We start from the raw sequence: 26,781 nt of genomic DNA, 5'->3' as shown, positions 1-26,781 counted from the left end.
AAGGGCTTTAAGAAAGCCAGGGGCTGGGCGTGGTGGCTCATGCCTGTAATCCCCAGCACTTTGGGAGGCCAAGGCAGGTGGATCACGAGGTCAGGAATTCAAAACTAGCTTGGCCAACATAGTGAAACCCCATCTCTACTAAAAATACAAAAATTAGCTGGGCATGGTGGCACATGCCCGTAATCCCAGCTACTCGGGAGACTGAGGCAAAATTGCTTGAACCGGGACCCGGGAGGCAGAGGTAGCAGTGAGTGAGGTCGCACCACTGCACTACAGCCTGGGCTACAGAGCAAGACTCTGCCTCAAAAAAAAAAAAAAAAAGAAAAGAAAAGAAAAAGAAAAAAGAAAGAAAATAAAAAGAAAAAAAAGCCAGGTGAAGATATATTGCAGAGATATTTTGGACGTAGAATCAATAGGTTTCCAGATATTTTTTACTCTTAAATTGGTTTTACATTAGCTCTCCAAAGAAGCCTCACTGTGTGAAGCCCACGTGCTTTTACATCCCGCGCTTTTTGCCCTTTGCCCTTGGCCGTCATTGCTTCCCCTCCAAAGGGAGGTGGGGTGACGCAAGGCAGTCGGGGCGGGGGAAACGGCCGGCGGCTCTAAAGCTCTCTGATTGGTGGACTGAGGAGCGAGAACGAGGCTCCAGCTGAAGCGTTGAAAAGAGGGACAAAGGGGGTGGGGCTAACGGAAGGCGGGGCTAAAGGAGCTTAACGGAATCGAGACGCAAGTGCAATTGTCCGCGCGCCTCGCTGCGATGGCCGCGGTGCCGAGCACAGTCACCCCGCTGGCGGCGGAGTCTTCCCCTCAGGAAGCTACCGTCTCTGCCGCCTCCTCCTCCTCCTACACCGCCTGCGAGGCGGCGGCGGCGGCGGCGGCGGCAGTAATTGTTCCTGCCTCCTCCGCCACCTCCGCCCCTGCCTGCCCGCCTGCCGGTGGCTGTGGCGACGGCGGCGGCGGCGGCTTTGGCTGCTCCACTATGGCGGCGGCGGGGAGGGGGGGCAGTAGTTTTAAAGTAGACACCCGCCCTTGCCTCAGAGAAGGTGAGTTCCCGTCCCGGGGTGCGGGGGCGGCCCCATCTCCTTCGCTGCCTCTCTTCAGCCCGTGCGAGATCGGGCTGGGCGCGGTTCGCCACTGCCCCACCCCCCACCTGCCGTGGCGCAGTAAAGGCCAAGCTCGCCCCGCCCCGCCCTGCCGTATTAGCCCCGAGTGTGCAAGATGGACTGAAGCAGAGAGGGCCTTCCCTACCTCTCCCACCTGTAAAGGATGGGGGACCCCAGGCAAAAGAATTGCAGGTACTCACGAAGCAGGAGTTTGAAGGGAAAAAAAATACCACATAATTTATCTCCCAGCCAGGACACCTTAGTGTGCTGTAGGAAGCTGAGGTGTGATTTGGAAGAGAAGGCAAAGTAGAAGTGCTGTGGGCCAAGAGGGTCAAGGATAAGGGAAGGGGGACCGATGGAGAAACGGGCGGAGATAAAAGAGGAAATGCCAAAGAAATAAGGGGGAGTAAACCCCCTTTTGGTGTTCAACGTCCTGTAGTGTAGAAACTTGAGGCAGAATATTTACAGAGAGATGGCGTTAGAAATTTGGGCAGGTTAGAAGTGTATAGGTTTAAAAGATCTGTCGGATTTTAGGAAGGTAAGGTCTGGTGGAGGGGACTCTACTAGGGAAAGAGGAAGAGTGTGACAGAAGTACAGATTTCAGGAATCACTTCGGAGAGTTTTCTTTGGCTATTTGAGAATGTGACCTGGTAAAGCAAGGTTTACAGGTCCATCTTTAAGGTGGTTTGACTTTTAATAAGTTCTGTTGTACCTACCAACACATATTACTCCTAACATAAAAAGATATTTCTTGACTGTATCAGTATAAGCGGTATTCACACAAAATTCTGTATACTTTTAAACAGCCTACTAATAGCAAACTGTAAAATTTGCCATTGAAATGTGTTTTAAAGCAGTTTGGGAAATGTTCTTAGCTGATGGAGACCATTCCACTGCAGAGCACCCCAGTAAAGCATTTTGCCATCGTAAATTTTGTAATTTCCAGAATTTGCTGTGTTACCTTATGTTGCTGACTTGCCTTCAAAGTGAAAGATTGTGGACACCAAAATAGAGGAAAATAAATTCCTTTTTCTTAGGAAGATACCCCATTAAAATTATTCCATAAAAATCTCTTCTTCACATTCTTCAATGATATGTCCCTGTGTGCTATTCCATAACCTTTTACACCTTTCGCTTTGGAGGAATGGCAAAGTAGGAAAAAAAAATCCCTTACAATATTTGTATAGGCACATTACATAAATGCCACTTATTAAATATGGAAGTTAGAAGTACACTGTAATGTTTTATTTATCAACTCTCTTACTAAAGTCAACCTTTGAAAGACTCCATTTAGTGTCTTCATTCATCCTCAGTGGATGGAAACACGAAATCTGGATTTTAAATTTTTATATCAACCTTTATGTCCATAACCAGCTAGTAGGCAAGAGCAGTTTTATATAGGCCTCAAGATCACAATTCAGTTTGGCTCTCATCGTCTGCTCACAGTAAGGTTTAAGACCAGTATCTCATGGAAAAAAAAAAAAAAAAAAAAATGGCTTTTTGCCTGGTGGTGTAACTGGTTTGTTTGCAGTATCTTTGAATATATGCAAATAGTAAAGGCTTTCAGAGAGCTAATTTCATAAAGTATGAGCAATACCTTACCTATATTATTGCGAGGCAGTAAAATGAGGAGCACCCTGGCATAGGAGTGTGATGCAGTTGACATAGGTTCAGCTGCTAATTAATTCACTGGACTTTGTGACCCTGAATAGGCCCCATGCCCCCTCGATTTGGGTTTTGACATTTTTGAAATAAGGGAATAAAACTACCCACACTCCGAGGGTTGGTTTCAGATCTGAAAGTATCAACCATGATTTTGCATTTCTGAATTGATATTCTTTCAATGACATTTCCATGGCTGTGCACTAGAACAATAACTCATAAATCGTAAGAAACCTGTTCTGATAGTTACCACCTGACATTCAGTGAATAATGAGATCTATGTTGAGTTAGTGTTGAGAAAATTTACTGGCATATGAAAAACCAAATATAATTGTTAACCTAAAAATTATCTCTTACCATTTCATTTTAGCTAAATGTCCTTCATTCACTATTCAGTCCAAACTACAATTCTCTCACCTTTTCACTTAACAAATGGCAAACATTTCATATATTGCACTGTTCCAAACACTATTAGGCCTCAAAATATTTTTGTTTATATGTATATAAAGGCCATAAATGGTTGTCAATTATGATGGTGGATAAAGGAGAAGAAAGGAAAATGTTACTTGATGGTGTACCAGTATCTTTTGCTTAAATCCTAGTTAAGAGATTGCTCTAAAAGATGTCAAAGAATTGTCAAGATTCAATTATTGCAAGTCCACTCCTTATAGGATGATTAAAAGTGGTTTGGAAAAGCATTTGCTGATCCATTTTGAACTGTAGCTGTTATTCTTGAGGATTTCATCTGTCTTGGGGTGAATAATGAACAAATGTCAGTGGACATTAGAAACTAGCAAATGGAATATTAGAAGCTTTCAAAGATTACAAATGGGACATTGAGCAGTAAAACTAGAAATAGAACAAAGAAAGAAAAGAAATGCCATATGAAAAGACACATATACACTCAGAATTCACAGTAAAGGGAATTATGAGATTTTGTGGGACACTTCATCTTTCATTTTTCAAAAATGTTTAATGGCTCAAAAATAAATTTTCACACAACAATAACATTCTGGTATATTCATAGTAAAAAAAATTCTTGCTTATTTACCTCTTCCTTTTAAGAAAAAATATATCAAATGCATCCTGTTTTAGATTGGAAGACCTTCTGGCTTTTTATTTAGCTATTAATCCGTTTGTGTAGCAATTACCTAACAAGACTATCATTTGTCTCCATACTATTCAGTAAAGTTTCAAGTCGAATGATAGTAAGTCCACCATAAGAAAATCCAGTGGGTAGGCTGGGCGTGGAGGCTCACACCTGTAATCCCAGCACTTTGGGAGGCCGAGGCGGGCAGATCACGAGGTCAGGAGATGGAGGCCATCCTGGCTAACACGGTGGAACCCCGTCTCTACTAAAAATACAAAAAATTAGCCGGGCATGGTGGCACATGCGTATAGTCCCAGCTACTCGGGAGACTGAGGCAGAAGAATCACTTGAAGCCGGGAGGCGGAGGTTGCAGTGAGCCGCGATCGCGCCGCTGAACTCCAGCCTGGGCAACAGAGCGAGGCTCCATCTCAAAAAAAAAAAAAAAGAAAGAAAAGGAAAATCTAGTGGGTAACCTTTCATGTATTCAGGAATCATTTATTGAACACCTCTATGTGTGTGTGCCAGTCACTATGCTTAGTGTTAAGGATATATGGACAAACACAGCTATACTAAACAACTCAGTAATAGTGCTTGATAGTAAAATTATATTTAAATAAGCGAAGGAATGCAGTATTAAATGTTACTAGTCAGAATCCTGAGCCACAAGACCATTCCATTGTTTATTATAAATCTGTACTCTGTAGCTCATAATATGTACTACAGGCACAGTAAAGCAAATTATACTGTAAATCTAATGTTGATGTGAGGGAAGAATAGTAAACTGTTACAGAATTAGTTTTTAATTCTCTGTATTTGGCAGGTTGAGATGTCTGGGGAGAGGTAAATTATTATTTGTTTGTTTCTGGCCCTCTTGTTAGATTTCAGTGTGTGAAAATACTAACTAAGCTTGTTTAAAGACTAACCTAAGCATACCCCCTACTATATTTATTACATATCGGTTAGGATAAAAACTTTGATTCTTTCCCATCTGAAAGCAGCCTTGCAGATTCATTCACATTTACTAACCTGTTGGAATGAATGCTGTGTATTTGGTGGCTTTCTGATGCAAAGTAGCTGTCATGTGATCAAGTGTATTAATGGATTTACACAGTACCTTAATTCAGTTTCTGACTTCACAAGCATGAACCCTGAGCTGGCTAGCCACAAAGTGCTTATGATTATGAAGGCAGAGGACTTGGTTTAAATAAAGACAATGTAAATGTTAAACATATAACTAGTACTCCCAATTATTTTGTTACTTCTGTTGTAATTTGTAATTGTTAAGATGCCATGGGAAACCCTTCATTATTTGTTTGATTGTGATAACTGTGTAAAGTAGCTAAAACTTGGCAAACTCATAAGTCAGGTGTTAATCTTACAAACTGAAAAACTAAGGACACTAGATAGCATTATAGCTGTGAGTGGCCATCATGCTGATAGGTACAGATCTGCATTTCTACCACAGCTATTATTCATGAAAACTCCTTAAACAGAGTGTGACCTTTAGGGGAAAAAGAGTTAAAACATTTTGTGTAGGTTAACTCAGTTCCCCCAGTCTCCTATAACTTAGTGCTGTGCTCTGCTCATTCTTTTCTAAGATTCTGATGGTATTAAAAGATTGCAAAGGGCAAGTCAGTTTTTTAAACAAATTATATTTAATCAAGAATGCTTGAGGGAGTTTATCTCTAAAAGTGTAATCATGGAGAATATAGCACATGTGCTCTTTGCACAATTAAAATGATTATTTCTCAGATTTTTTAATGCCTGACTTTAAATCTGTGACTGAGAATGAGATTTGTTTATGATATTGCAGCCAGTCCAGAAGTTTGCTCCATTTTTGTTACTTTATTAAAATAGGATATACAACGAATCCTTTACAATGCTAGATGTTTTTGCATCAAGATCAATTGGCCTGTGAACTTCCCACTTCAGCAAAGCATTAAAACATCTAATAGCAAGTTTTTCCCATAAACATCTGACAGGTTATCCTGAAGAGGAAATTCGGGGTTTTATGCAACTCAACCTAATTGTCATTTAACAAATGCAAGTGAGATTCATTTTATTAAATATAGCCAGTTATATCTAAAATAGAGTCACCTAATTTGAATAGCTTAAACTTGGGGGTTAACAAAGAACATTTAATTGGAATGAACAGAGAGTTCTGTTGCCCGGAACTGAAGAAATATGGTAATTTTCTGGTTCCTTTCCTCAGAGATTCTACATGGTTTATAATTCCGTAAGCACGGGTGGACCAAATTCATTATTCTGACTCAAGCCATAAATGTTTTATTTTTGTCATAAAAAATGCATTTCATCTTAAATTGCCTGTTGTTATATAGTAGCATTAATTAGGAGAAAGTTTCAAATATGATCATTTGGATTTCACACTCAGCTGCACTTTTGAATGCAGAAGTTAATGTTACTTTACTTTCACATAATAGTGCTGTTATTTGGAGTAGGCCCAACCCAACAAAAGTAGCCAAAAAGTAAGTTTCTGTCAAGTCAACCTCTTTGCTTTTTATATCATTGAAGGCAGATAGGCTGGTACAAAGTGAATTGAGTATTTTATATCAACATAAGGGATTTTAGTAATGCCCAAGTCCGTAGAACGTGAGCTGTTAGTACTCCTAATTGCATTTTACTGACTTAAGAACATCCCTCTGCTATTACTATTGTCTCTTCCCAGACTACTAGAATTTTTTTTAATAGACCAAATCCACCTGAGTCTCGAATCATATGTTTTACATTTTACCTCCCTCAGTTCTTTAATTCCTATTACCTCTCTGGGCCTTAGCTTCCTTGTTTATGAAATGAGGACATTAGACTAGATTGGTTCTAAACTGGAGGCAGTTTTGCCTCACAGGGGATATTTGACATTGTCTGGAGATATTTTTGGTTGTCACAACTATGGAATGCTCTGCCAAAGATGCTGCCAAATATCCTACAATGTATAGGACAGGCTCCTCACAACAGTGAATTATCCGGCCCAAAGTGACAATAGTGCCGAGTTTGAAAAACCATGAACTAGATGACCTCTAAAATAACTCGGGTCGAAATAAAATGATTATGTATAATATTAAGTAAAACGTTCAAAGCTTCTGGATTAGTGAACAAGCATACTTTATCAAGTGCCTACATGTGTTGAACATTTTAAAAATTATTTCATTTAACATTCACCAAATCCTAGAATTAAAAATTACACATTGTATTTCTGTACTTTTTGGGTGAAATATAAAACGGTGCATAGTGGTTACATAATTTGCTCAAGGCTATATAGTTGTGGGTAAAGATGGGATTTGAATCTATTTGACCAGCTCAGAATCTTACTTATTTTTTCCTACATCCCAGTGCTGTAGGTCATAGTTTTTCTCCCCATTATAAATTATTATGAAATATTTATTTTCTTAGGTCATGAAAACATTTCTTGTAAGAGGGAAATGAAGAGGAAAAACACTCTTATTTATAGAAAATTGGAGTTTACTCATTCTCCCACCAATTGCTGAAGGCACACTTAAATGTAATCAAATACATTACATGGAATATATGAGCTCTCTGATCAGATCCCATTTATAATTTGTCACAAAACTATCATTTCATTTCAAATAACCATCATAAATGTTATTCAGAAGTGGATTGCTTATGTCGTGGTAGCAAAACAACCGTCACTTGCTCATGCAGTTTCCTCTGAGCAGCAGGTTGACTCTACAGGGCAGCTGTACTTCATGCAGCGATTCAGATGCTTTTATCTTTTATTTTTTTCAATATTTTATTTTATGTTTTATTGTGGTAAAATATGCACACCATAAACTTTGCCATTTTAAGTGTGAAATTCAGTGGCATTAAGTACATTTACATTGTCAAGCAAGCTTCACCACTGTCCATCTCCAGAACTTTTTCATCATCCCAAATTGAAACTCTGTACATATAGGTCATAGTTTTGTTATATGACCGTATTTCTCCACTCTGAAGAACTTCCTGATGTATTTAGTTTCTGGAAAGTAATATATATTTAAAAGTTATGCTTCATTTGTTAACGGTTGGCAACTTGAATAGTTTCTTATTACCACAAAGCACAGCATTGCAAAGCAATTTTACCCTCTTATACCCTGAGTATAAATGGGACCATCTAGTAAACATTGGTTTTATCTTATCTTTTCCACATCCTATTATTTTTAAACCCTTACTTCATCATCAGATATAGGTTATCTTCCCATTTTGAACCTAGTTTCTGATAGTATTTCCTTATTCCCCATTGCTTTTGTTTCATGTTAAAATAGAAATAAATCATATCAGCATCAGAAATTCTTGTATATTTTAAAGATGGTATATTCCAGTCCATATTTGAGAGCATGCCTTTGTGTCATTAAGATCTCAATGCCAAGTTTCAATAAGTAGGCTTTGATTCTGATTATAAAATCTTGCTCCTCTGCTGGGCACAGTGGCTCACGCCTGTAATCCCAGCACTTTGGGAGGTCGAGGTGAGCAGATCACCTGAGGTCAGGAGTTTGAGACCAGCATGGCCAACATGGTGAAACCCCATCTCTACTAAGATTACAAAAATTAGCCGGGCACAGTGGCGCGTGCCTTGATCCCGGCTACTCAGGAGGCTGAGGCAGGAGAATCACTTGAACTTGGGAGGCAGAGGTTGCAGTGAGCCAAGATTGCACCACTGCACTCCAGCCTAGGTGGCAAAGTGAGACTTTGTCTCAAAACACAAACAAAAAAAACTTGCTCCTCTATCCATATCTCTTTTCCAAGTTTATAGTAGCATAAAAAAATTCAAATGTACCAGGAAATGAAGAACAGTTGAAAAATTCTAGGCTAGAAATATTGAAAAAATATGCCTAAAATTAACCAGAAAGTATTTACTGTACTATGTTCAACGAAGTGTATTTTTTCCAGATGTGACTTGAAATCATACTTCACAACATTCAGTATATTGTCATTTGATATTCTAATGTGTAATCTGTTTATATTTTTAACCCTAGCTCTCCTAATTTCTTTCTTAATTAGACTGAAAGATAAAAGACCATCTGCCATGAAGTTTGTACATTTATCATTGGGGAAAACTCACTATTATACCTAAATCATAACCAAAATATTAATTTTGCAAAAAAATTTCTTTTAAACTCTAGTTGCAATTATTAAAATATTACACTTGGTAGTAGAAATGCCTCATGGATTTTTACAAAGAGATATTTTGGAGAGAACCAGCTTTAGGGTTAGGACATAGACAAGAAAATAAAGATAATGGAGGAATAGGAGAAGAAATATTGGGACCCTTTGATTTTTTAGGCCCTTAAAGGTTTGTATTAACTGTATACCTGCTTAAAACTTTAAATCATCTTCTGTGCTTCGTATTTGGAAGCAGCTAAGGTATTTGGGTCCTCTGTAAGTACCCTGCCAAAATTTTCCTTCCGTATATATTCCTATCTAAAATACATTTTTTCATTGATCACCATCAACCCATATAAAGGCAGGTAGAAACAGAAATCTGAAAGGCCGTGATATGTTCTTAGTCACACAGCTAGTTAATAGCAGGGTGAAAACTAACGCAGTCTCTCTCATCCTAATGCTTTTTACAACTCTTGCTACTTTTGGAATTAAGAATCAGTATAAACCCACACAACAACCAACCAATAAAAATAGATTTATTTCATATTCTAATCAGTTAAGGAAGAGAAAAGACATGGTGAGAGTATAAAAAAGAAACAAAAAGAGAGGAAGATGCCCCCAAGTTTTTTCAGCTATCCCTTGGTTCCCATGTCTACTAGAGTCAGCTCCTAAGTCCCAGTTCTTCGCCAGAACACCTTTATTCCTGACAGGTAGTGAGTTCTCAGTAAACATTAGTTCCTGTCCCAGTCATCTTCCTCACAGTCAACATTATCTGCTCACCTATCCTCTAACATCTGTTCCCTGAGGCTGACCTTTCCTCTAAGCTGTCACCCTGAAACAGGCTGAAAAACATCTGTATTGTCACCAGTTTCCTCTTGACTTCCAGAATTGGCTATTGGTCATTTTTTTTCTGGGAGTCCAACAATCATGTCTCAAATAGTGGGGGTTGGGGGTCGGGTGGATCAAAAGAAATATTTAGCATCTCTTGTGAATCAGACATAAGTTTCTTACATATGTCAAGCCTGGAGATGAAGTCTCTTTTTAAGATTAGCCTTGCCTGTAATCCCAGCACGTCGGGAGGCCAAGGCAAGCGGATCACCTGAGGTCAGGAGTTTAAGACCAGCCTGGCCAACATAATGAAACCGTGTCTCTACTAAAAATACAAAAATTAGTCGGGCATGGTGGTGCATGCCTGTAGTCCCAGCTACTAGGGAGGCTGAGGCAGAAGAATCACTTGAACCCGGGAGGCAGAGGTTGCAGTGAGCCAAGATCACACCACTGCACTCCAGCCTGGACAACAGAGACTAGCCTTTTTAAGAGCAAGTTCTCAGGGAAATCTTGGGCAGACTTAGATTTGAATCCTGGCTTTGACACTTATCAACTGTGTGACTTTGGGCAAACTGCTTAACCTCTCCAAGCCTTAGGCATGACTTTCAGAAAGTAGACGTCATCAAGTTCATGTCAAATTTAGGGGAAATGCAACCTGAGGAGAATTTGGCAGTATACAGTAGCCTCTGATAAACAACAACCATTTTATAAATTTGTTCTCAGTGGAAACCCCCCTTCCATGAGCCTCCTGGTGGCAGATTCTAGAAGATCCAAAAATATCTTGAAAGGCTGGAAATGATTGGTTGACTCTAACAAGGTAAAACTTAAATTCAAAAATATAAGTATATATTGGATCTGTTTTGGGATCCGGAAGAATTTCTATCTATATAACTATGTTCTAGAGGGACATAGTTTAACCAGTTCCAGATCAAAAAGAACCATGTATTTAAAGTTAGCTGAGCGTGGGTCAGCAGTATGATATAACCACCAAAAAATGGTGACACTATTGTAGACTACATTAATAGAAGATAAATATTCAAAATAAGGAGTTAAATATACTTAATACTACTGAACTCTACCCTTAAAATGGTTGAGATAGTAAATTTTACATGGATTTTACCACAATTTTAAAAAAAGTACCCCCACCAAAATTTTGCTTACGTATGTATTCCCATCTAAAATATATTTTGTCATTGATCGCTATCAACCCATATAAAGTCAGGTAGAAACAGAAATCTGAAAGGCTGTGATATGTTCTTAGTCACACAGCTAGTTAACAGCAGGGTGAAAAAGGTGGTCCCATTGTACTTATTTGTTGTTATTACAGTATTAAAGTGATTGTGTTTAGGTTATACCTTGTGAGTGGCAGGGATTTAAGCAAACTAATAAAAGGATTAGAAATTATGACATACTAGGATTAATTCAAAAATAAGGTGGAGCGAGAAGGAAGAATAAATATGTCCTAAATAAATAAAGGTGTCTTAAAATATTGAAGGATTGTCATTTTAGAAGAAGGTTTACACTTCCCTTGTTGTATCACCTGGGAAGCTTTAAGAAACAAAACAAATAGTAAAATATGACTGGGAACCACTCTCAGAGATTCTGATTCATTAGTCTGGAGTGGATCCTGGGCACTGTTATGTTTTAATTGGTGATTCTGGTGTGTAACTAGGCTTGAAAACAACCATGGTAGAAGGTTGAACAAAATGACTAGTTTGGCTAAGAGATTACGTCTGAATATAGGCTAAAAGCAGAGATTATTTAGCCTCAACTTCGGAGAATTAAGTAGATTTGAAGTAGTGCAAAAAAGATGCACGTTTATATATCTTTTTTTTCCCAAAAATCTCTTCAAGTTAGACTAAAGCGTAATTTAGCTTGATAAGTACCATTCTAGATGACAAGACTTTTATATCAATCAACTTAGTCACCAAATAGATATTGGACAGCTATTATGTGTAAGATTCTAAGCCTGTCCTGTAGGGCAGCTGATCATAAAAACCATTTATGGATGAATTGAACCACCCACAGATACTTTTATTTTAATTCAGTATGTATGATTTTGAAAAGCTATGTGTGTGAATGTGATAGAAAACCCTGATTAATAATTATTTTTACATTAGGATTTGTTCCTGAATATTTAAGTAGATATAAACTGTTTGACTGAATGAGGAAAGCATGCGACTTAGAAAAAAATTGGATAAATCCTTTTAAGTACATTTTAATTTTTCCTTTGTTTTTCCTTTATTTTCTCCTTGTGGAACTTACAGTCTACCTTTAAAGTACATTGTAAATGCCAATCATCACTCCAGTATCTTTTATAATTTCATATTTTCATGTATTTTAATTTTCAATTACTGAAATCAGAGCATCAACACATTTTATTACACCCACAAAGAGAATTTGTTACTGACAATTGTGGACAAATTTATTGGATGTAAAGTCAAAGCTCCATCTCTTGCATCAGGAACAACATTACTAAGCTTAAATGTAATAGATCTAGGCCGGGCACAGGGGCTCACACCTGTAGTCCCAGTACATTGGGAGGCAGAGGCAGAGGCGAGCAGATCACTTCAGCCCAGGAATTTGAGACCAGCCTAGGCAACATATTGAAACCCCGTCTCTACAAAAAAGACAAAAATTAGCTGAGCATGGTGGTGTGTGCCTGTAGTCCAGCTACTTGGGAGGCTGAGGTGAGAGAAACGCTTAACCCAGGAGGTGGAGGCTGCAATGAGCCATGATTGCGCCACTACACTCCAGCTCAAGTAAAGAGTAAGACCTTGTCTCAAAAAAAAAAAAAAAAAAAGTAATAGGTCTAAAGGATTATTGTATTCATAGCAAGTTCTAAACTCAAGCTTCAGTACTCTCTAGTTTTGATATGCCTTTTCTATTTTTTCCTTCCATTCTGTGCCCACTGCCCTTCTGGTTCAAGCCTGAAGCCTGAAACTGACCCCTGATATACCTATTTTAAGTCACTCCTTTGCTCCTGTTGAATGCAGAATTAAGTCCATATGCCCTTGTGATGCCCATCATGACTTGGCCTTATTCTAAGCTTTCCATTATTGTCCTTCATACCCTTGCCTCCCCTGAAATAACTTTTATTCCACTCTTTTTATTTGAATTTTACACATCTTTTAAAGTTTAGCTCAAAATCTGTTCCACTCCAGAAACCTTCCCCCCCCCCCCCAAATTCCTCAGCAGTAGCACACTCTACCTTCTTGTGTCTTATAACACTTAGACCATGTTGGTCTTGGGATCATAGTTCTTTCAATACACATCTCATCTTCCTTACTAAATTGTCAATTTCATGAAATTAGGAATTGCATCACGTAGTTTGTCATTTCCAACATGTGGAACAGTTATGTATGCATAATGAAAAGAGTCAAGATAATGCAAAGTTAAGTTCCAGCTAAACCAAATGACATGTGATAGGTTATTTTGATTTCACTGAATCCTAATTTTCTATTCTTCAAAATTTTTGAACATTCAGGCAAATGTGCCACTTACCTTGCGTGTTTGTCTTAAAGTCTAAAGGGATAATCTATCATTTTTGACATACAGAGGCTCTCATTAAATATTCGTTCGTTCTTATCTCTCAAAAATATCTACCGTAATACTTTGAAACTAAGCTCAATACATAACAATAAAGCTATATGATATCTAAGACACTGAGGGCCTGAACTAGGTAGTGTTATGAATTAAAAGGAAAAGGTAGATGTTGAAAAATGTTATAAGCTAGAATTGATATGAGTCAATAATTTTCTGGGGAGAAAAATGACTGAGATTTTAATCCTGGGAATATTATGCCATTCGATTAAAAAAAGAGGGGTGGGCGTGGTGGCTCACACCTGTAATCCCAGCACTTTGGGAGGCCGAGGAGGGTGGATCAGGAGGTCAGGAGATTGAGACCATCCTGGCTAACACGGTGAAACCCTGTCTCTACTAAAAATACAAAAAATTAGCCGGGCATGGTGGTGGGCGCCTGTAGTCCCAGCTACTTGGGAGGCTGAGGCAGGAGAATGGCGTGAACCCAGGAGGTGGAGCTTGCAGTGAGCCAAGATCGCGCCACTGCACTCCAGCCTGGGCGACAGAACGAGACTCTGTCTCAAAAAAAAAAAAAAAAAAAAAAAGAGAGAGAGACCGACCAAGAACTTGTTTGAGGAAATGAGTCAAAGGAAGTAAGTGTAGGCAATGCCATTCTAAAGGAAAAGTTATAGGAGCACTAGTATTTTCATAGGCTTCATGGAAATGATCTGGAGGGCCAGTCATGAAAGAGTGTGTTTAAACAAAAAACTGCATTGATATTTATGAACTTGAATGTCAGTTTCAAACTTTGACTGTTAATAGTGGAGAAGTCTGGAATTAAGAGTTGATCTAGGAGATAAGTGTTAAATTTTAGGAATTCTTGAACCTTTAATAGTTTCCTTTTGTTTCCTCAAAAGAAATGGTTCTTCTGTAATAAGTTATATTGTAATCAAAGAATAATATTTACTTACTCTCTTTAATTTTTGCTTTTCTTTTTTTTTTTTTTTTTGCTCTGTCACCAGGCTGGAGTACTGTGGTGCAATCTAAGCTCACTGCAGCCTCCACCTCCTGGGTTCAAGCGATTCCTGCCTCAGCCTCCCAAATAGCTGGGACTACAGGCGTGTGCCACCACGCCCAGCTAATTTTTTTATTTTTTATTTTTTATTTTTTTGTATTTTAGTAGAGATGGGGTTTCACCATGTTGGCCAAGATGGCCTCGATCTCTTGACCTTGTGATCCACCCACCTTGGCTTCCCAAAGTGCTGGGATTACAGGCATGAGCCACCACGCCCAGCCTTTACTTTTCATGGATACATATAGGTGTATATGTTTGTAGAATACATGAGATGTTTTGATATAGGCATGCAGTGTGAAATAAGCACATGAAGAATGGGGTATCCATCCCCTCATTTATCCATTGAGTTTCAAACAACCCAATTACTGTTTACGTTATTTAAAACTATATGGTTATTACTGACAGTAGACACCTTGTTGTGCTATCAAATACTAGGCTTATTCATTCTGTTTATTTTGTGCCCATTAACCATCTCTACCTCCCCGCCGCCAACCCCCCCACTACCCTTCCCAGCCTCCGGTAACCATCCTTCTAATCCCTATGTCCATGAATTCAGTTGTTTTGATTTTTAGATCCCACAAATAAGTGAGAATATGCAATGTTTGTCTTTCTGTGCCTGGTTTATTTCACTTAACATAATCTCCAGTTCCATTCATGATGTTGCAAATGACTGAATCTCATTCATTTTATGGTTGAATAGTACTCCATTGTGTATATGTACCACATTTTCTTTATCCATTCATCTTTTGGTGGACACTTCGGTTGCTTGCACATCTTTGTTACTGTAAACAGTGCTGCAACAAATATAGCAGTGCAGATATCTCTTTGATATACTGATTTCCTTTCTTTGGGGTAAATATCCAGCGGTGGGATTGCTGAATCATATGGTAGCTCAATTTTTAGTTTTTTGAGGAACCTCCAAACTGGTCTCCTTAGTGGTTGTACTAATTTACATTCCCACCAACAATGTATGAGGATTCCCTTTTCTCTGCATCCTCGCCAGCATTTGCTATTGCCTGTCTTAGATATAAGCCATTTTAACAGGGGTGAGATGTTATTTCATTGTAGCTTTGATTTACATTTTGCTGATGATCAGTTATGTTGAACACCTTTTCATATGCATGTTTGCCATTTGTATGTCTTGTTTTGAGTACTGTCCATGCACATCATTTGCTCATGTTTTGATTGGATTATTAGATACTTTTTCCATTGGAGTTCTTTGAGTTCTTTATATATTCTGGCTATTAACCTTTTGTCAGATGGGTGGTTTGAAAATATTTTCTCCCGTTCTGTGAATTGTCTCTTCACTTTGTTGATTATATTCTTTGCTGTGCAGAAACTTTTTAACTTGATATGATCCCATTTGTCCGTTTTTATGTTGTTGCCTGTGCTTGTGGGGTATTGCTCAAGAAATTTTTGCCAAGACCAGCGTCCTGGAGATTTTCCTCAATGTTTTCTTGCAGTAATTTTATGGTTTGAGGTCTTACATTTAAGTCTTTAATGCATTTTGATTTGAGTTTTGTATATAGAGGAGACAGGGGTCTAGCTGCATTTTTCTGCATATGGATATCCAGTTTTCCCAGCACCATTTATTGATGAAACTGTCTTTTCCCCAGATTATGTTCTTGGCACCTGTCTCAAAAATGAGGTCACTGTAGGTGTGTGGATTTGTTTCTGGGTTCTGTATTCTGTTCCATTGGTCTATGTGTCTGCTTTTATGTCAGTACCATGCTGTTTTGGTTACTTTAGCTCTGTAGTATAATTTGAAGTCAGGTAACAGAAGAACAATTCCTCCAGTTTTGTTCTTTTTAGTTAGGATAACTTTGGCTATTCTGGGTCTTTTGTGGTTCCCTATAAATTTTGAGAATTTTTTTCTATTTCTGTGAAGAATGTCATTGGTGTTTTGATAGGGATTGCTTTGAATCTGTAGATTGCTTTGGGTCCTATGGAGATTTTAACAATATTGATTCTTCCAATCCATGAACATGGAATATTTTTCTATTTTTTGGTGCCCTCTTCAATATCGTTCACCAGTGTTTTACTGTTTTCATTATAGAGGTCTTGCATTTCTTTGCTTAAGTTAATGCCTAGGTATTTAATTTTATGTGTGACTATTGTAAATTGGATTACTTTTTTAAATTTTTTGAATTTTACTTTAAATTCCAGAATATAAGTGCAGAACATGTTGGTTTGTTACATAGGTATATATGTGCCATGGTTTGCTGGACCTATCAACCCATCATCTAGGTTTTAAGCCCTGCATGTATTAGCTATTTGCCCTAATGCTCTCCCTCCTTTTGCCCCCACCCTCCAACTGGTCCCGGTATGTGTTTTTCCCCTCCCTATGTCCATGTGTTCTCATTATTCAACTCCCACTTATGAGTGAGAACATGCGGTGTTTGGTTTTCTGATCATGTGTTAGTTTGCTGAGGATGATGGCTTCCAGCTTCATCCATGTCCCTGCAAAGAACATGATCTCATTCCTTTTTATGGCTGCATAGTATTCCATGGTGTATATGTACCACATTTTCTTTTTCCAGTCTATCATTGATGGGCATTTGGGTTGGTTCCATGTCTTTGATATTGTAAATAGTGCTGTGATAAACATTCATGTGCATGTGTCTTTTATAGTAGAATGATTTATAATCCTTTGGGTATATACCCAGTAATGGGATTTCTGGGTCAAATGGTATTTCTCATTCTAGATCCTTGAGGAATCACTACACTGTCTTCCACAATGGTTGGAATAACTTGCATTCCCACCAACAATTTAATAGTGTTCCTATTTCTCCACAGTCTCGCCACCATCTATTGTTTCTTGACTTTTTAATAATCACCATTATGACTGGCATGAGATGAAAACTACGGAATGCTTCATGAATTTGCATGTCATCCGTGTGCAGGGGCCATGCTAATCTTCTCTGTATCATTCCAGTTTTAGTATATGTGCTGCCAAAGCAAGCATTTGAATTATTTTTTAATTTCTTTTTCGGATTGTTCACTGTTGGCATATAGAAATGCTAGTCCTTTTTGTGTGTTGATTTTGTTTCCTGAAACTTTACTGATTTTGTTAATCAGTTCTAATAGTTTTCTTGTGGAGTCTATAGGTTTTCCCAAATATAAGATCATATCATCATTGGCAAACAAGGATAATTTGACTTCTTCCTTTCCCATTTGGATGCCCTTTATATATATTTTTTGTCTGATTGCTCTAGCTAGGACTTCTAGTACTATGTTGAATAACAGTTTTGACACTGGGTATCCTTGTCAAGTTCCAGATCTTAGAGGAAAAGCTTTCAGTTTTTCCCCATTCATTGTGATACTAACTGTGGGTCTGTTGTATATGACTTTTATTATGTTGAAGTATGTTCCTTCTATCCCCAGTTTTGTGAGGGTTTTTATCACGAAAGAATGTTGAATTATATCAAATGCTTTGTCAGCATCAATTGAAATGATCATATAGTTTTTAATCCTTTATTCTATTAATATGATCTATTAATATCTCATTGATTGATTTGTATATGTTGAATCATCCTTGCATCCCAGGAAAAACATCCTACTAGCTTATGATGAATGATCATTCTAATATAGTGTTGAATTCTGTTTGCTAGTATTTTGTTGAGGATTTTTGCATCAATATTCATCAGAGATCTTGGCCTGTAGTTTTCTTTTTTGGATGTGTCTTTGTCTGATTTTCATATCAGCGTAATACTGGCATCATAGAATGAGTTTGGAAGTATTGCTTCCTCCTGTATTTTTCAGAATAGTTTTAGTACGATTGGTCTTAGTTCTTTAAATGTTTGCTGGAATTCAGCAATTAGGTCCCGGGCTTTTCTTTACTGAGATTTATTATTATTATTATTATTATTATTATTATTATGGCTTCTATCTCATTACTTGTTATTTGCCTAAACGGTTTTGGATTTCTTCCTGGTTCAATGTCAGTAAACTGTTTCTATCTAGGAATTTGACCATTTCTTCTAGATTTTCCAAATTACTGGCATATAGTTGCTCATAGTAGTCACTAATGATCCTTTGAATTTCTGCAGTATCGGTTGTAATGTCTCCTTTTTCATTTCTGATTTGATATATTTGGATCTTCTTGCTTTTTTTCTTAGTAGTCTGGCTAATGGTTTGTCAATTTTGTTTAACTTTTCAAAAAAAACTTTTTGTTTCATTGATCTTTCGTATTGTACTTTTTATTTCAATTTCATTTATTTCTGCTTGATATTTATTATGTCTTTTGTTCTACTAATTTGGGGTTTGGTTTGCTGTTTTTTCTCTAGTTCTTTAAGATGCATCATTTGATTATTTGAAGTTTTTCTAAACTCTCTTTTAATGTAAAGACGTACAGCTATAAACTTCCCTCTGAGTACTGCTTTTGCTGTATTCCATAGGTTTTGGCATGTTGTGTTTCTGTTGTTACTTGTTTCAAGAAATTTTTCAATATCCTTCTTAATTTCTTCATTGAACCACTGGTTATTCAGGAGCATATTGTTTAATTTCCATGTGTTTGCATAGTTTTCAAAATTCCTATTATTATTGATTTCTAGTTTTATTCCATTGTGGTTCAAGAAGATGCTTGATATTATTTCAGTTTTTTTGAATGTTTCAGGAGTTGTTTTGTGACCTAACATATGGTCTATTCTTGAGAAATACCTATGTCCTGAGGAAAAGAATGTGTATTCTGCAGTTGTTGCATGACATGTTCTGTAAATATCTGTTAGATCCATTCATCTGTGGTGCAGATTACATCTGCTCTTTCTTTGTTGACTTTCTGTCTGATAGATCTTTCTAATGCTGAAAGTGGGGTGTTGAAGTCTCCAGCTATCATTGGATTGGGGCCTATCTCTCTCTTTCACTTGAGTAATATTTCCTTTATATATCTGGGTGCTGCAGTGTTGGGTGCATATCTATTTAAAATCGTTATGTCCTCCCTCTGGCTGAACTGACCCCTTTATCATCATATAGTGTCCTTCTTCGTCTCTTCTTACAGTTTTGGTCTTGAAATCTATTTTGTCTGATCTAAGTATAGTGACTCCTGTTCTGTTTTAGTTTCATTGGCATGGAATGTCTATTTCTATCCTTTCATTTTCGGTCTGTGTGTCTGTATAGATGAAGTATGTTTCCTCTAAGCAAAAGATCGGTGGGTCTTGTTTTTTCATCCATTCAGTTAGTTAGTGTCTTTTGATTGGGAAGTTTAGTCCGTTTACCTTCAGTATTATTATTGATAAGTAAGGACTTAGTTCTTCCCTTTTGATTTTTGTTTCCTGGTTGTTTGTGGTCTTCTCTTCCTTCTTTCTTTCATTTCTGTCTTCCCCTAGTGAAGATGATTTTCTCTGATAATATGATTTAATTTCTTGCTTTTTATTTTTAGTGTATCTATTGTATGTTTTTTGGTTTGAGGTTCCCATGAGGCTTGCAGATCCCTTCTTGTAACTTATAACCCATTATTTTAACCTGATAACAACTTAATACACTATTTACATAAACAAACAAGCAAAAAGAAAACTAATACAAACTCACCCTAACTTCATTCCTCCACTTTTTAACTTTTTGTTGTTTTTACTTACATCTTACTGTACTATGTCTTGAAAAGTTGTAGTTATTCTTTTTGATTGGTTCATTTTTCAGTCTTTCTACTTAGGGTAAGAGTAGTTTATACCCCTCTGTTACAGTGTTATAATATTCTGTGGTTTTCTGTGTACTTACTAGTGAGTTTTGTACCTTCAGGTGATTATTTATTGCTCATTAATGTCTCTTTCTTTCTGGTTGAAGTACTCCCTTTAGCATTTCTTTTAGCACAGGTCTGGTATTGATGAAATCCCTCAGTTTTTGTTTGTCTTGGAAAGTACTTCTCCTTCATGTTTAAGGGATATTTTCACTGAATATACTATTCTAGGGTAAAAGGGGTTTCTTTTTTCTTTAGCATTTAAATATATGATGCCACTCTCTTCTATCCTGTAAGGTTTCCATTGAAAAGTCTGCTGCCTGACATATTGGAGCTCCATTGTATGCTATTTGTTTCTTTTCTCTTGCTGGTTTTAGGATCCTTTCTTTATTCTTGACCTTTGGGTACTTGATTATTAAATGCCTTGGGGTAGTCTTCTTTGAATTAAATCTGCTTGGTATTCTATAATGTTCTTGTACTTAGATGTTGATATCTTTATCTAGGTTTCAGAAGTTGTCATTATTATCCCTTTGAATAAACTTTCTACCTTATTTCTTTCTCTACCTCCTCTTTCAGGCCAACAACTCATAGATTTGCCTTTTTCAGTATATTTTCTAGATCCTGTAGGTGTGTGTCATTGTATTTTATTCTTTTTTCTTTTGTCTCCTCTGTGTATTTTCAAGTAGACTATCTTCAAGCTCACTAATTCTTTCTTCTGCTTTATCCATTCTGCTGTTAAAGGACTCTAATTCATTCTTCAGTATGCCAGTTACATTTTTCAGCTCCAGTATTTCTGCCTGATTCTTTTCAATTATTTCAATCTCTTTGTTAAATTTATCTGATACAATTCTGAATTCGTTCTCTCTGTTATCTTGAATTTCTTTGAGTTTCCTCAACACAGCTACTTTGAATTCTCTCTATGAAAGTCCACATGTCTCTGTTTCTCAAGGATTGGTCCCTGGTGCCTTTTTAAGTGTATTTGGTGAGGTCATGTTTTTCAGAATGATGTTGATGCTAGTAGATGTTCTTCGGTGTCTGGGCATCAAAGAGTTAGGCATTTAATGTAGTCTTCACTGTCTGGGCTTATTTGTAGCTGTCCTTCTTGGAAAGACCAGATATTTGAAAGGATGTGAGTGTTGTGATCTAAGCTGTGTCTTCTTTCTGGGGCACCCCAGACCCTGTAACACTGTGGGGTTTTGCAGACTTGTAGAGGTGCTGCCCTGATGATCTTGAACCTGATCTGGGAGAATTCTCTATATGACCAGGCAGAGACTCTTTTTCTCTTCCTTTACTTTCTTCCAAACTTACAGAGTCTCTGTCTGTTCTGAGCCACTTAAATCGGGATGGATTGACACAAGCGTCCCTGTGGCCACCACCACTGTGACTGTGCTGGGTCACAACTGAAGCACAGAGCTGGGTCTTGCCTAAGGCCCATTGTAACCACTCCCTCACTAATGCCTATGTTTTCTCAAGGGCCTGGGGCTCTACAATCCACAGGTAGCAAAGCCAGCCAGGCCTGTGTCCTTCCTTTCAGGGCAGTGAGGTCCCCTAATCTCTGGGTGAGTCTAGAAGTGTTGTCTGGGAGTCAGAGACTAGAGTTAAAAAACCTTAGAAGTCTACCTGGTATTCTATTGTATTGCAGCTGAGCTGGTACTCAAACCACTACACTCCATCTTTCTTATCCTTCCTTCACTTTCCAAAAGCAGAGTAGCCTCACCCCACAGCCACAGCCACCCCTGGCCACAAGGCAAGGTGTACTGCCAGATTACCACTGGTGTTCCCTTAAGGCACAGGGGCTCTTAAGTGCACTTGGGGTGAATTCTGCCTGGCTTGGGACTCTCGTTTCAGCTCTGTGAGCTCCCCTCTGGCCCAGGGCGGTCCCAGAAATGCTGTGCAACAGTCAACTCTAGAATCAGGGACCCCAGGAGCCTGCTTGATGCTCTATCCCACTGTGGTGGTATTGGTACCTAAGGGGCAAGACAAAGTCCTCTTTACTTTTCCCTCTGCTTTTCTAAAGCAGAAGGAGTTTTGCCCTATAGCACCACAGCTGGTAATTTCCTGAGCCTCACCTGAAGCCAGCAAGTCTCAGAGGCTCAACAAGACCCTCAAGGTAGTTCCTGGGTATCACTGCTGGTTTATTCAGGTCCCGAGGGCTCTTCAGTTAGCAGATGATGAACGCTGTAAGGATTGAGTCCTTTCCTTCAAGTCAGGGAATACCCTTCTGGCTCAGGGTGTGTCTTGAAATGTCATCTGGGAGATATGGCCTGGAACAGGGTCCTCACAGCTCTGACTGGTGCCCTATCCTTGTGTGACTGAGCTGGTAACCAAGATGCAAGGCAAAGTCCTCTCTTCTCTTCCCTCTCCTCTCCTCAAGCAGAAGGAAGAGGTCTCTTTTGGAGCCTCAAACCATGCAGCCTGGAATTAAGGGAGGGGTGATTTCAGTCCTTCCTTGGCTGCCCCAGCTGGTGTCTCAGTATGTTATGTGCCCCCCACTCACCCCAGTCCACTGTCTCTGGGCCTAGTTCAGTCCTAGGACTCGCCTACGAGTTGCAGTACTTATAGCCTAGACTGCCTTTCAAGTTTACTTAGAGACTGAGAGCACTTTGGCCCTCAGAGGTAAGGTTTGCGGGCACTCAACTTTGAACCACTGGGATCAGCAACTTCTCTCTGGCTAGGGCTGGTTTAAGTGCTCCTTCCCTGGTTGGGTACCAGCTGAGTTTGGTCTGGTTTTCCTTTCTGCTCTAACAGGACAGCACCAAGTTCACTGCCTAACAATTGCTGTGTTCTCCCTTCCAGCATCCAGAAATGCTCTCTGCACCAGGCTGCAGCTGCAGGATGGGGGAGGGGTGGCATCAGCTATTCAGGACCTTTTTTTTTTTTTTCTGTCTCTTACGTGCATCTATCAGTGATCTGAAGTTAAAATTGGGTACTTTGAGCTTTCACCTGATTTTTGGTTCTTGTGAAGGTGTTTTTTTCTGTGTAGATAGTTGTTAACTTGGTGTCCTTGTGGGGTGGGGGGACAATCGGTAGAGCTTTCTGTTGTGCCATCTTGCTCTGCCTCCTATATTTACTTATTCTTATTAAAGATTTTAATGGATGGGAAGTTCAAGATTATACCACTAAGCTCAATTTGCACATAGTAGTTAATCCTGAAAAAGGGAAGTCCTGAAATGCATTTTAATTAACTTCTTTACAGTGCTGATGTTAGAGTTGGAGTTAGATAAATCCTATATTCTAAAACAATCTCAAAAATAATTCAGAGGTGATACTATATGTAATAGAGATAAATTTGTAACTATTAATTATGTTATGTTTTACATGTTTCTAATTACATTTATTCTTATCTTGAGTATGCACTTCTAAAAGTAAGCCTTTTTAGTCCATGTAATGGTATTGAAAATTAAGCTTTGGTGAAGATATCTAACATAACTTTAAAAATAAGTATCTTCAGTGGTTTCTATTTAATATAAGTACTCCTGCTCTAGTTTAGTTTTTCCTTTTCATTCTTTTTTTTCTTCTCTTACTGTATATTTTCAAATAGCTTATCTTTGAGTTCATAGATTATTTCTTTTACCTGGTCAATTCTGAGGTTGAGGCTATTACATTTTTCATTTCATTCATTGCATTTTTAAGCTCCAGAATTTATTTGATATTTTTAAAATATAATTTCAGTCCCTCTGTTAAATGTCTAATTTTGGTCATTTATTGTTTTCTTGATTTCATTAAATTGTTTCTCTATTTCTTTTTTTTTTTGAAGTTTCTTGAGATTCCTGAAAACAGTTATTTTGAATCTTTGTCAGACAGTTTGTATAGAGGTCAGCTACTAAGAAATAGTGTTCTTGTGGTCGTGTTATGTCTCTTGGTTTTTCATGTTTCTCATTGTCTTACATTAATGTCTGCACATTTAAAGAAATGTAAGGACTTATTCCAATTTTTTTCAGACTTAATTTTTCTGGGAAAGCCCTTTACCAGTTAGCCCATCCAGAGATTCCCAGGCAGGCCATCTGGTATGATCCCTGATGCGCTTGTTGCTGGAGTCCTTGGGCAGCCTGGCCTGCTAACTGGGTCAGCAGATGAGTGGGCCTGGTATCTGGGTCTTCAGGGTTGGCCCTGAAGCCTGAATCCACTGGGGTGGATCTGTTGATTGGGTCTTGGGGAATGGGCCTGGAGCCTGTGTCCACAAGGGCAGGCCTGGAGCCTGTATCCACAGGAGCCAGCCTGAAGCCTGGTCCACAGGGGCTTACCTGGTGCTGAGGTAAGCCTTGAACCTGAGTCTATAGGGGATGGCTGAACACTGGATGGGTCTGACACCTAGGTCCGCTAGCATGGGCCTGGAGCCTGAGTCCATGGAGGCTAGCCTAGTACTGGGGTATCTTGGATTATTGAAATGATCACTGAGGTGCCTGGTTCCTGGGATCACTGAGATAGACCTGGAGCCTGAGTCTGCAGGGGTGGTCTTGGAGCCTCATTCCAAGGGGTCCTGCCTGGTACTGGGGTCTACAGGAGTGGGCATGGACCCTGGGTCTTCTAGAATAAGCCTGGAGCCTGGGTCCTCTGGAGCCTGGGGCCTGGGGCCTGGTGCTGGGACCAGTGTGGAACCTGAAGCAGACTCAGCTCCAGTGGCTGGCCTGGAGCCTGAGTCTGCAGAAGCAAGCCTGAAGGCTGCGTGTGCAAGGGCTAGCTTAGAGGCTAGGTCCCTGGGGGCTAATGTGGATCTTGGAGCCACCAGGCCAGCCTGGGACCTGGGCACACGGGGATGGTCCTGGCACCTGTGTTCATGGGGGCAAGTCCAGCACTGTGGTCTACTGGATCTGGCCTGGGCTCTGGGTCTGCTGGAACACTGAGATATAGGAGCTCCAGCAAGGGCTACAGGAGCCAGCCTGGAGGGTAGGACTGTGGGATCCTGCCTGGTTCTGGGGTGGGCCTGGAGGCTCAGTCTGTGGGTACCAGCCTGTTGGGGCCTATATTAGCTCCCTCCAGGGGCTGGCCTGGAGGCTGAGTCTGCAGGTGCCAGCCTTATGACTAGGGCTGTGGGATTTGGCCGGGTGCTGGGGCTGGCCCTGGCCTGAAGCCAGGAACCGTGGGAGCTAGTCCAATGCTGGAGATGGTCGAGGGCATGGTGCTGCTGAGGTTGGCCTGATGTTGGGGTAACCTGGAGACCAAGTCCACTGTGCAGTCCTGGAGCTTGGGGTTGAATGATTCAGCTTGGCACTGGAGCAAGCCTGGAGGCTGAGTCCACTGGTACTGTCCTGGAGTCTAGGGCTGTGGGGGTCTTCCTAGCACTGGATATTACTGGGGTGGGTCCAGTTTTGGAATTGGAATCAAAGTTCAGTGCTCACTTCCCTCTCCTCTCACACAGAGGGTATCTGTTTCCACTGTATGCTGGGGTTGGTAGAGGGCTGATGCTGATAGTGTAAAACTTTCTTTCCTACCTTCTTGCACCTTATTTCTGTGCTACACCCAGGTGCTGCTATAATCTCCTGCATATTTGTTTTGTGTTTTAGTTTTTTGGCTCTTGTGAAGGTATTTTCATTTGTGGATAGTTATTTTAATTGATGTTTCTGTAGAGAGATGAGTGCTGAAGAGTCTTATTCCACCATCTTGATGATGTCTGTCCTAATGGTCTTTTAATTAGAAAGTCCTGCATGCTTGCTTTTCTGCAAAAATTAAGACAGTTATACAGAGAGTTAAACATTAAGTTGTCTCTCCTTGTTCCTTTTCTAGGCCCACTTACCAGAGTTAACCATTTTTAAATTTGGTTTATTTTATTCCAGACTCTTCTGTGTATACATTTAATTTTTGTTAGTATTGGGAATTTGATGTATTGTATTTGTTCTACAACTTTTTATTCATTTAATAAGCAATTGGCGTCTCTGTGAAAGCATGTGGTACCAACTTATTCACTTTGATAGCCAAATAACAATGAGAATTTTGATGTTTGTGACTCATACTGTATAGAAAAATGGATAAACTTTGGAAGAATACAGAGTAGTTCTTAAGAAGTTTAGATGACAGTATAGACCTCAAGTGTAAATGCAGAAAGTTTTGGCATGTGTTATTTATTACAGTGAGAAACACTATAGTATACATTTCTAGATATGTATACGAACATTACATTATAGCTTTGAGGGGCTTGTGTGAGACTTGTTTGGCCACATTAGTATGCTAGTGTTTGTACAATGATGAAGGATGTTTGCCCACTATGGGCAAAGATACTTTGTGGTTCCTTGTGATTTCTAGATAACATTGAAGGCATAGCTTCATGTTTCTTGGACCTGTAAAGTGAGAGTGGTAAAAATCTCTTGATTCTTAATGAGAATCCTGTGACAAGTGACAGTCCTAAAACAAAGTGTTTCTTAGGATTGTCTGCTGTTAAACGCAAAATATCAACGCTGTTTTTTGTTTGTTTGGTTGGTTTTCAGGTTTTTTGTTTGTTTGTTTGAAACAGTGTCTTGCTGTCGCCCAGGCTGGAAGGCACAGCCATAGCTCACTGCAGCCTGGACCTCCTGGGCTCAAGTGATCATCTCAGCCTCTGGAGTAGCTAGGACCGCAGGCGCTTACCACCATGCCCAGCTAATTTTTATTTCTATTTTTTTAGAGATTGTGTCTTGCTCTGTTGCCCAGGCTGGTCTCAAACTCCTCACCTCAAGCGGTCCTCCTACCTCAACCTCCCAAAGTGCTGGGATTACAGGCATGAGCCACTGCACCTGGCCAA

The 26,781-nt window shown here is 39.2% G+C and overlaps 1 protein-coding gene and 1 non-coding gene across 8 annotated transcripts in view; one reads left to right on the top strand and one right to left on the bottom strand.

Moving 5' to 3' along the window:
- The first annotated feature begins 738 nt into the window (after nucleotides 1-738).
- ZMAT1 (zinc finger matrin-type 1) overlaps nucleotides 739-26,781 on the top strand; it is a 47,903-nt gene continuing 21,860 nt past the window's right edge. For 5 of the 7 annotated variants that reach the window (XM_045384423.2, XM_074030171.1, XM_074030169.1 and 2 more), the window contains exon 1: nucleotides 739-1,043. In XM_045384423.2, coding sequence (XP_045240358.2) covers nucleotides 758-1,043 — 286 coding nt within the window. In that variant the 5' untranslated portion in view covers nucleotides 739-757. Of the gene's footprint in view, nucleotides 1,296-26,781 lie in introns of all 7 variants that reach the window. The other 2 variants (XM_065538494.1, XM_045384424.2) reach the window with 1 other exon arrangement.
- On the bottom strand, nucleotides 17,254-17,356 carry LOC123571417 (U6 spliceosomal RNA). Its single transcript, XR_006695582.1, has one exon. It is a non-coding gene; the product is annotated as a U6 spliceosomal RNA (small nuclear RNA).

Source organism: Macaca fascicularis, chromosome X (assembly GCF_037993035.2).
Source record: "Macaca fascicularis isolate 582-1 chromosome X, T2T-MFA8v1.1".
Taxonomy (NCBI): Eukaryota; Metazoa; Chordata; class Mammalia; order Primates; family Cercopithecidae; genus Macaca; species Macaca fascicularis.
The sequence above is the reverse complement of the archived record's forward strand: the minus strand, read 5'-3'. Positions and strand labels throughout refer to the sequence as shown.